Here is a 12250-nt window from a genome sequence, read left to right on the forward strand (position 1 = left end):
CGTAATAGCCTAAAGGGACTCTTCACTTTAGCGACTAAAGCACTTCTTTAAAACTTGAAAATTTTACATGGATTATTTTCCCCCTTGAACTCCTTGACTTTCCAACTCACATAAGTTTATCCTAATGTAATGTATTTTTATGCTCAAAAGGCTTTTATTAGTGACGCTATTATATTCCTCTATAGCAAAAATGTGAATGTATATATCTATCTAGTATATATACATACATATACATATGTATGTATATATATAATTTTCTTAAATTTCTATGATTATAAAACTAGAGTTAAAATTATTTGGAAAAGTTTAACAGTCAATGCTGATAACAACTGTTACTTGATAACAATCAGTTATTTAAGACCTGAAACAGTTAGCATTCATATTCAATTAATTAAACCAGCAGAAACATTATATATTTTGATAATACTAAAGATACAAAATAAAATTTAATTATAATGGCACATAAGTAACCTTTTCCCCCAAATTAGTTCATGTATCTGTTGCATATTACCTTTAGCGTCAATTCTATTCATATTTTTTTATTTGTATTGATTTGAATGCTCAGAAATCTTGTTCACACAGATTCGTAAATGGACATAAAAGGAATTTGGTTAGAGCAGTCACTTGATTATTGAACCCCCTTGGAGTTATTCTGTCACGTGTACCTAGTACATTCCGAAAAATAGATGTTTTTTAATCTTGAATAACCAATAGGATTTTGATACATATGGGTAGGAGGGAATGTATGAGCAAAGTCTCAGGCTAAAGCGGGCAGTGATGAAAAGGTCATATTCAGGGAACAGAGGCCAACTGGATAACTGAACCATAGGTGTTTGGGGTAACAGCTGAGGTGAAAAGGTAAACTGGAGCCAGATTGTGGAAGGTGTTTAATGACAGGCCAGGGAGTTTTCTCCACTGGCAAGAGGCAATCCTGGAGGTTTTCAGTAGGGAAATGAAAGGATCAGAACTGAACTTGAGTAGCATGTACTGAAAAGAGAACAGACGGAAAGACCCACTAGAATGCTAATGTAAAAGATAACAGAGGTTTAATTAAAGTCATGGAGCAGGAAGAGGAAAAGATGGGGTCAGCATGAGCTACTGAAGAAACTGAATGGCTTCTTTTTAGTCCCGAGTGTGGAGAGAATGGTAATCAAACACATTGGGATACCCAGGAAACTCTGAAGATAGTGACCTCTGAGTTCCACCCTCAGAAAAATCTCATTTAATTGACTGAGAACCACTGGGGAGATTGGTGTGGCAGGGACATCAGGGGGATACGATTAGGGTCACGCCTGCTAATTTGAGAAGCAATACTCAGTTGACATTAACCCCTCTGTCCTATTCTAAATTCACACTTCCATGTCTTTATTCACTCAATAACTATTTACTGTGTACCAGGCACTGCTGGCATGAGATTAGCATGGTGACAAAGCGATAATGGCATTTGTCTGCCCTCAGAGCTTTTACAATCGTTACCAGATGCAATTTTTGGTTTAAAAATAGCTCTAAATCTACTTGCTAGAGTATCTGTTTTATAGCAGAACAGAAAATTAAGAAGAAAATATACAACTCTTTTGGTTGTCATTTTGAGAAAAGCAATGCTTTACTCTGTTTTGTTTTTTCTTTCTTTTGTTTGAGGGACAATAAAGACAAGATCTTATAGTATAATTAAAAATGAAGGAAGTAAGGTATTAAAAGGGGAAATTATGATATAGCCTATTAAAATGAATGTCTATATTAAATAGTATCTATATTTTATATATTTATATTACATTAATAATCTATATAAAATAAGCTGTCCCTGAACAATAATTTCTGTTTTACATGTGCTAAGGATAGACTCTAAAAAATAGGATCTAATGGATCCTAATATGACTGCTTGCCAGAAAAAAAAAAAAATCATTCAGTAATTAATTCGTGTCTTTCCATACTTTATGGCCTTTCTCAAGTTCAACCAACTTCACAGGTGACATATGGTATTGAGCCAAAATATATAATGTATTTAAGCTCTTCTAACAAAGATATATTTAGAAATAGAATTAGCACCTAGAAATTTACCCTATAATTCACCCAAGTCAAAGCTCAATTACTTAACTTTTGGAATCACGTAGTAAATTAGTCTCTTCCTTTTGTTGCTAAATGGAAATGTATCCTGGTCCCCTCCCAGCTCAAGCTGGACAGGAGCAGAGAGCAGAGAAGTAATGGGAAAGAGTGACTTACTCTTCATTTTAATACTTTTAAAAAGAGTTGGGGGAGAAAGGGCATAAGAATAGAGTCGGAGAAGAGCTTGATGCCACTTAATGTGATGACCATGTAAATGTTTTAAGATAATACATGAATTTCAATAATGTATGCATTTCATATTCTATCACAAATAAAAGAATCATTGTATTTAAAAACCTGTTTTTAAGTTCACTGAAATGGTTCTTGCACAGCTGCCATGGGTATATGACACTTACTCGTTCTCAAGATAGGTACAAATTAAACCACCTTTGCTGGCAATAGCTACCAATGTCTCAAAAGAGAGACGTAGACTAACCCCCACAAGGTCATACAAACTCAGTGCGTACTCACTCGTGGCGATGAGAATCTGGGGAAAAATGAACCATTCTCTTGTTGCCCACGGGGCCAGGAGTGCTTCCCTAAAAGGAGAATTAAAACCAAAAAAGCCACAGATGAGTTTCTAGAGACACAAAGAAGAATAGAGACATTTCCAGGAAGAATAGAGACATTCCCATTGGAAGACATCCATGCTAAAACGGAGACCATGATATTAATTCTCAAAATCTAAACAAAATGGCACGGACCAAAAGTATAACATAATTTCTGGTAAGAATGCTGTATTTTTGGTCTACTGGAGTCCCTGTGCTGGAATTTTAAAAGTACTTTTCTAATAGGAAAAAAAAAAATCTTTCTTAAGAACTAGACTACCAACTCTTCCTTTCAAATACTGTTTGACTGTGCATATATTTAATCATAGGTGAAAAAAACAACAACAGGTTCACTTAATTAGATTAGTGCTGAGGAAATGCTATTTCCAAGATCCAATGTATTTGGAGTTAATTCCTATATATAAATAGCATGCATCAGAATGCACACATTTAAATGCATTCAAAAACTTAAGGAACTAGTCACTAGTCCTTTTCATAGTTTTCCCATTAGGAATCATGTGTGTCTTTATATAGAACAAAATGTAATTTCACCGAAAAGAACAGTATTTTATTCCTCTGTTTCTTAATAAAACTAAAAATTTGATAAAGAATTAAAAGGTTCAAAATTTTTTCATAATGCAACCTACTCCCATTAAAAAAAAAAATCACAATTTTCCTATCTCATAGAGAGCTCTCAAAAAGAACCTAAACTGCACCATGTAAAAATGAACCTACCATCACAATCAACAAGACAGAAACTTACTACAAAAGTTCTTGTCATGCCCCATCATAATAAAGTCCCTCTATAATTATAGAAGTGCCACTTAGAGTATAGAATCAAAAAAGGCATAATGTGGCAGAGGAGAGCCTGGGGACGGGGGGAGGGAAAGTAATATTTTTCAAAAATTAATTTCTTCTTGTATCACTTGGGTAACAAGGATGCCAGCGTATATCCTGAAATTCCAAGAAATGCAAAGATCGCAAATATGCACAGATGATGACATTCATAACCCACAGTTGAAGGTTTGAGCACCCCAGGTAAACATGTGGCCTAACTCCGGGACTACATCCTGCATTCGTCTCAAAATGAGGTTTTCATGCTATTCCAGTGGGTCTCCTGGAATATAGTAATCCATTTTCTCCACTGTGGCTATGAGAAAAGCCGAGTGTGCCTATGTCATGCTTTGTTAGAGGTTCATGATCACATTATCTCAGGGTGGACCTGACACTTTTATTCAGTTTACAGTATGTTCTATGTACAGGCAACTTATTTCCTTTGCCAGGGCTGCTGACAACCTTTTCCACACTATATTAATCTTGTTTACTGACTTTATCTTGGTACAAATATCAGAAAACTGAACTTTTTATCTCAGAGAAAGAATAAACAACGTGTTGACAGAAGCAGAAGCTATTTTCAGGGCTAAAATTGCTTGTTTACCTGAAGCTATACTTATGGAAAAATGTTTAAAGTCTTGCTCTGGCTTGAAATACATAATCTGAAATTTAATAAATGAAGAAATTGCACATACACCCATGTGATAAATTGCCTGATGAAAACAATGCAACTGAATACAATAAAACAGAATTTATGACTAATTTATACCACAATACAAATGTAAGCTTTCAATCTAGTCAGAAATAATCATACTATCTATTTCTCAGAAATCATATATATATATGTAGATATATATAAATATATAAACTACAAGCTCAGTTCAATTGCTGCAAATAACTCACAAAAGACTTACAGTTGCAAATGTAGATATTTAAATGACTTTACATATTTACCTAGTATATGGCCCTTTAAAAAATAAAAAAAGATGCGAATATCCTTTACCGTTATTTCGATTCAACTTTTGTTTTACTTTTAGGGATTTGCAAAAAGGCATAATTTAGAATTTTTAAATGACATTAAGCAACTGAGATTCATGCATTTTGATGGTCTCAGGGTCAATATTACTGGCCTTGCTCAGGAGTAGAATGTTACAATGGGAACCTTTGCTACTTTAGTGACCAGACACCCTTACTGAAAATCGGAGAATAAGATCTTAATACAGAATTCAGCTTGTGGGAAGCAGTACCAAACTGGAGTGGCAGTATATTTTAAACTTGAAAACGTGTTTTATTGTGATAATGAGTAGATACTTCGAAGTATTAGAAAATGTCAAGAAACATTCTTACAGCATTCTTTCTACAAATTTACAACTCAGGGTTAGGGAATAATCTTGATAAAAATACAATGAAGCAATTTTCAGCATCAGATCCAAGTGTTAATTTCTAGTGAACAACCAAATATGGTAATAATTTTATTCTGCAAAAAAATACGTGTTCCAGTTAGTTATTCCAGAAATGTCTTAGAAAGGAATCACAAATATATATATATATATATATATATATATATATATATATATATATATATATCTTTAAACATCCAATAAAATATTCCTATGGTAAAGTTTGTTAGAAAATATGATTTTTATTCCACAAGATTAGATAGGGAACAGGTAGTCGGTTCTTCATAAAAAACAGTATCTCCACGAACCAATTCTTGTTATTTCTTGTAACACTGGAGACCACCATTTATATAATTAACCAATATTTACTGATGATAATCTTAGACATGGCACTATGTGCCCTGAATTCTTACGATTCATTTGTTAAATATTACTACGTCAATAGTGACTACAATGCTAAATAAAGAACATTTCTTTTATTACCTATGTTACAAAAATAAAACTCAAAGCTAGCAAGATTGGATGGTCTCTACATAACATAATGTTTAGGTCAACTTCTGGCCTTTTTAGATTGTGAAATAAACTATAATGCTAAAAGGCCACACGGGTCATAGCTTTTGCTGTTATTTTCAATCAAGTTATCAACCTCAGAAAAGAGGAATGTAGTAGTAATAGATGAAAATTTAATAACAGTTGTGAAAGTACCACTATCAAAATTCATAAGGTTCATAAGTAGCAATCTATGGGAAACTTAGCTAAATTATCAATGAATATCTATTTTCCCAATTTTATCAGCTACATCCAAAGCAATTTCTTATTCTTTCTAATAACAACAGTTTCAGGATTTTCCTCGAAAGATAAACAAAACAGTTGGTTTTATATCTCTTTTTCATTTTGTTATTACCACACCCACTGCAGCCCATCCTGTTCTTCTATAATGCACTTAGATAGTTGCATAAACGACATCCCAAATCAGGCAAAGGTATCTGAAACACAGTGGTCTTACAAGGATTAGTAAAGAGGTTGCTCCCTAAGGATGGTATTCTCAATAATTAAGGTTCTGTATGTAGTACTTTAATGAAGTGTGATGTCTCTATGTCAGTACAAGCCATCATCCTTTCTTCTCTCCCTTTAGTACAGCCATTCTCCTTCAACTTTGCTCTCGTTTACAGTTATATTTTATTTGCTTTCCAAGTGCTTTTCGGCTCCAGTGCCCACACTGACAAACACGTTTGGTGGCAGGCTGCCATTCAAAAGAAAGCCTTTCGATTTTGTGAGGACTGGTCCATCAAACCTGCCAGGCCTCCAAGCTAAAGGGAGACGTGGCCTGAGCCTCCCTGCCAGTTTGTCAAGACGCAGAAGTTTCCCGCTTCTGTAAGGACCATTATTAATTTGACTCAATTTCTTTGAAGAAAGAAACATGCCTTTAAAGTCGAGTAGACTCTGCAATGAAGGCCCCCTGGTGCATTCGACAAATGTGTCAGTCAAATGCATGTGACAGATATTAAGGAAAACAGCTCAACAAAAACAGGCTTAAAAAATAAGACTTTAAACCCTGAGGGTAGGAAGTAAGGGGAGGAGAACAAAGGGATGAAAGTAAACTTATTGTAATTGCAAACCTAGACGTTTATTTTCATTAAAAAACAAGCCTAAGAAAATGATATTCTAACTATTTTGCAGTAATTGATTTTAATTAATAGCTGTTAAAATGAATGGGCGAAATATTTATCTTTGAATGCCATACAGAAGAATAAAGAAAAATTCTCCAAGTGTTTCAAATGAGTTTTGTTAATCAGTAAATAAGTTCTGTTAAAAGATAGTTGAGAGAATGAATAAGATTATTTCACGTGTCATGCTTGGTCACAAGTCACAACAGGCACAGTCTATGCGGGTGGGGGCGGATGTTCAAGAAAATAACATCAGAATGACTTTTAAACCAATATACAAAAAAAGTAAAGATTACTTTGGAATTACTCTTAAAGCAAGTACAAAAACGTGACAACTCAGGTAGCATGAATGGATATCACGTATAAGATTAAAGGAAAACAAAGTAGTTATCTGACTTAAGAAGGATAAGGGGACAAAAATCACCTCTGAGACGGGAGTTGTATGCAATTTATCTCTCCCTGCTCCAATCCATCTTAACCAACTTGCCAAATTCTACTTTTGAAATTGCTGCTTTTCACATGTCTGTTTCCTCATTCCAGAGCCATCCATAGATCTGCACTGAAAGTGAAATTAAAACTAATGAGAAATCCATTCAAAGCCCTCTGATCCTTGCTTTCCAGTGTGGTCCTTCTCCTTATGCAGTAACTGCTCCTGGTTCTAAACCCAAAAGAGCTCTACTTGATACCGTGTTTCCCCGAAAATAAGACCTAGCCAGAGCATCAGTTCTAATGCGTTTTTTGGAGCAAAAATTAATATAAGACCCGGTCTTATTTTAATATAAGACCTGGTATAATATAATATAATATAATATAATATAATATAATATAATATAATATAATATGATATAATACCACGTCTCATATAATATAAGACTGAGTCTTACATTAATTCTTGCTTCAAAAGATGCATTAGAGCTGATGGTCGGGCTAGGTCTTATTTTGGGGAAACAAGGTACAATTCAACAAATATTTACTAGTTACCTATGTGTATATAAAATCATGTTTGAATTTACTGTATAATAAGTGGCGTACGGTTCTCATTCAGTTAAGTCAGTTTAGTACATTGTCATATTGAACTAATCTTTTCTGATGTCATGATACAGTTTTAACTCAAGGAACCCCTCTAATTCTAAGGGTGAATTTTTTTAAATAAAAATATCAGTAAGTAATTTATATGATAATTCATATTTTACCTTCATTTGTTTAGATTTCTGTAAAAGTAAAATGTGGATTATACAGTGCACTAAGAGAAATCCTCTTCATTGACAGAAAAATAAAAAATAGGCACAAGCAGAATGCCTGATGTGTGCTTGGGAAGAGGCTGGATACTAGGGAAAGGCCAATGTAACTCCTTACCTACCAGGAGTTCTAGCTTCAGACAATGTCCTCCTAGAAGGAATATTCAGGAAGAAAGACAATCCATTTCTGAGGACAGCTGAATTTCCTGACCCTTCAAAAACTGTCATATTAAATTGCTAAGTTTTTACCCCATAACTTGGTTTTTCAACTAAGAAAATGACTCAGAGTTTGGAATTCTATAAAATCTAATAACATTACAAAGAAAGCTATACCAAGTTCTCATCATCACTGATATCTTTTAATATACCAATATTGACCAACAATCTTGCTCTTATCAGCAGAGCTCACACTGGTTAAGACTTTGAGGGAAAAAACCTGGTATTAGGATCTATGTGGCATCTTATATTCATAGCTTTCATGTTATCTAAATTATATTGTAGTGGATATAAGACAGTGGGTGAATCTGATGGTTTTTTACCTGGTTGTCAAGGTTAAAGGTTCCAAATTGTTCCATTGTATCTTTATTAAGCAATTTTTAATCCTCCTTGGAAGGATGTAAGCATGAATAAACCAACAAAGGAAAGTGTGATAATGACCACCTATGACACATCAAGCATTAATATAATTAATAGAAGTATTATTATTTCCATTAATGGTATTAATGAAATCCTAGTCTTCATAGTTCTTGCCTGCCTCTAAAGTGTTTTCACAGGGAAGGGAGCTAGTGAATTGACATTATTTTCACACACTAGATGAAGAAAGTAACACTCGCTGAGGTGAGGGCACATGACCACGATCCCAAATACTAAACAGAGCCAGCTGTGACCCTAAGTTGTCCTATTCATACCTTACTACTTTTTCCCCTCCAGGGAACTGCCCAAAAGAGACAATACACGAAAACAAATGTTTTCTGTATCTGGGGACTGACAACAGGAGCTGCTGGCCTGCATCTAGAATAGAGAAATGCCCTCTTATCCATGGTTTCACTTGCGGCAAGCTTCCGTTAGCCATGGTTAAGGGTGGTCCAACAATATGTCAGGAAAATTCCAGAAATAAACAATTCATACGTTTTAAATTGTGCCCCCGATCTGATCAGCAGTGAAATCTGCCTCCTTCTGAGCAGTTTCATGAAATCTCGCTCTTTGCTGAGCAGCGCAGTGAAATCTCGGGCGCCATTCTGAGTCGCGTGATGAAATCTCGGGCGCCATTTTGAGTAACGTGATGAAATCTCGCGCCTGCCGCCCTGGGTGGACGTGAGGCATCTCTTCGTCCAGTGTCTCCTGGGCAGAGACGCAGCCCTCTCCTGCCTGTTCGTCACTCAGTGGCCATCTAGGTTATCAGAGGGACTGTCATGCGATGGCAGTACTTGCGTTCAAGTCAGTCTTAGAGCAGCCGAGCACTACCTGGGAATGCCGACATCATCCACCTCCCTTCATCTCCTCACGTCGGCCTTGTATTATCTCACATCATCACAAGAAGAAGGGTGAGTACAGTACGATAAGATATCTTGAGAGAGACCATATTCAGATAACTTTTAGTACAATATGTTGTTATGAATGTTCTATTTTATTATCGTTGTTGTTAATCTCTTACTGTGCCTAATTTATAAATTAAACTTCCTCGTAAGTTTGCATGTCTCAGAAAAAACATAGAATATGCAGGGTTTGGTACTATCGGTGGTTTCAGGCCTCCACTGGGGGCCTTGGAACATATCTGCTGTAGATAAGGGAGGGCGACTTTACACTCTTGGAAAATATTTAGCCTAGGATTATACACCCCAGGACGCTGTGGTCCTTGTAACTTCAGGGTAACCTATGGGGCTATTTTAAATATAGACAGGAGTGAGCATGGAGGCTGCAACAGGGTTGTCAGCATGTTATGGGTCGACTAATGAGAATAAGAAATGGCTTTGCTACTAGTTATTACAGCCAAGGTAGTAAAACATTTAAAAATGGTACTAGAGAGGTGTAAGCATTCCATAATGATACTATGTGAAGGAACTTGGAAAATTAGAGAACTTGACCGTTTTTTCTTCCAAGAGCAGATATCAATGTAAATGTGATATTACACCTTCAAACCAGAAAGGTTTTATAAAGAACAACAACAACAAAAGAAATCAGAGTAAATAAAGCACAGGGAAGACTTTCCTTTCAATTGATAATTAGCCTTGCTAACAGGAATCATGTGTGTCAAAGGGAAGACGCGAACCTTTTAGCATCACATGAAATACTAAATGAAGATAGACCAGGTAATCTGGAAGTAATCTGAGTACATTTTCAAGGAACAGTAGCACCTATATTTCTCTAAAAGAATTGTTAAAATGCAAATTATACTAACCTGATGAAGGTTTAGAAACACATACACAAACAAATATGTACATATGATAGCGTTAGCAATTGTTATGTTTTAAATCTAAATCTAAACAATGCAATTATTTTAAATCTTCTCTTTAACCAGTTTCTTTCCTAGTTGAAATAAGTCAGCATTAATAATTGAGAATTTAGAATGATTGGCCTATTAGAATACTTCTAATTTTTAAGTGCATACATTCTCACTTCTGGTATACACTGCAGATGAACAATCTAAATGCTTTAATAGAAAAGATTAGTCACTGCATAATTAAGAAAGAAATATGGCAACAACTTTTTTTCATACTGCCACATGACAGAATTGTTTTGAGTAAGAAACTGAAAATTAATCAGCTCGGAACGATAGCCAATACTCACTACAGAAAGAGTTTCATTTTGCCGTCCAGTTTTAGTAGCAAGCTGTGAGTGGCCTCTGCTGGCTGACCAAAGGTTTCCTAAATCACTCATGTATGATGTTTGCAATATTCTGGGCTTCAAGATAATAAGGATATGTCCACATATATGTATATAAAATCCATTGTGCATAAAGACCTGCCTTTTATAAGAGTAAATGCCAAAGAAATAAACAAAATGTGCCTAAAATAGTGTAAAAATGTTTATAATTTCCTCCCACTGCATGCAACTACTTAGATTCTACTCAAAATCTATATATCTTCTAAAATTCTAATTTATATGCCATGATAGTATAAAAGTGGGTTACCTTATCCAATTCATATCAAACAAGTCACATCTATTTAAAAATAAATATTTTCTTGAGGTTCATTACACATATACAAACTTTTCCTCAAAAGTAAGTGTATATTTAGGTTTGGCAAAACTACTTTGCAGGGAAATACAAACAAAGACAAGTATCTTTTAAAGAATTTGTCATTTTTAAAATGGCATTAATGTATATAATGGTTTATGAAGATACAATTCTGGAAACATAGTAAAACAAAGTGATTTTAAAGATTTCTATATTATTGCAACTCCATGTTTGGGTAGAAGTAGTTTGATATTCAAAACAGCATTTAAGAAGTTGAAGCCTTACATTAGTAATATACCATTAGGTAATGTTAATTCAGTAATCATAATAGAGAAGAAATGTGCCCCCTTTTTTGCTCAACAGCTTTCTATTAATAAAAATCTCCTGTGTGTGACAGAATGTGATTTTTTTATTTATCTATTTAAACATACAATTATATATGATTCACTTCAGCTGCTACCCAGTCTAACCACTTAAAATAATACCCTATTAAAAGTTATTATCAAATATGCCTAATGTTGTCAAAAGGTGACTACATTTATTTTAAAAAGTTATTGTTCTCACATGTGACAATTACCAGTATATTTCAATCCTCATTTCAGAATTCAGCCCCATTAGCTTGCCGGCTCAAAATTATTCATGGGGTTAGCCAGCTGACATATAAGATAACCCTCTATCTCACTGGGATATGACATACTGACCCACTGCAAGCCCTTATTATTGGCCTGAAATATATAGCACATACCATAGCTCCTGCCAGGGAATTTGTTTATAAAAATCCTTATATCTCTCTGGACATTGAAAATGCTTTTAAAAGTAATATTTATTTAAAGGAATTTCAGATAATAAATAAAAATTCTAATGGGTGTTTTGAAACCTCCCCTTCCATCTCCTGCAATTCTACAGAAGTTAAAAAAGAAAGAAAGGGGTCACAAATGTGGAAAATGGAAGCTAGAAAATGTATTCTACTTGGAGCTTAGCTTATACAGAGTCTATTATATAAAGGATGGAACTTAAAAACAAACAGAAAGGATACTCTATAGTTCTCATTCTTAATGAGAATTACAACATACTGAAAAGCTTGGTACATGTGAAATTACTACTATTATTATTTATTTTTTAGGAGTTGAGGATGTCAGGAGTAACATGTCAGTGAAGATAATTATGTATTCAGCAAACACAACTGATAACATAAAAAATTATTAACATAGTGTTTGGACAAAAATTCTACCATGTACATTAAAAATTTAAGAATGCAAGCAGATTAGGAGAACTTCTAAATGCT

At 34.5% G+C, this 12250-nt stretch overlaps 1 protein-coding gene across 1 annotated transcript in view; it reads right to left on the reverse strand.

The window, feature by feature from the left end:
- The window catches only part of GPATCH2 (G-patch domain containing 2), a 146634-nt gene that overhangs the window by 51293 nt on the left and 83091 nt on the right, over nt 1–12250 (reverse strand). Inside the window, exon 6 of the mRNA XM_033099743.1 lies at nt 2575–2642. Within this exon, the coding sequence (XP_032955634.1) occupies nt 2575–2642 (68 nt within the window). The remainder of the gene's footprint in view (nt 1–2574; nt 2643–12250) is intronic.

Source organism: Rhinolophus ferrumequinum, chromosome 27, assembly GCF_004115265.2.
Source record: "Rhinolophus ferrumequinum isolate MPI-CBG mRhiFer1 chromosome 27, mRhiFer1_v1.p, whole genome shotgun sequence".
In the NCBI taxonomy this organism is placed as follows: domain Eukaryota; kingdom Metazoa; phylum Chordata; class Mammalia; order Chiroptera; family Rhinolophidae; genus Rhinolophus; species Rhinolophus ferrumequinum.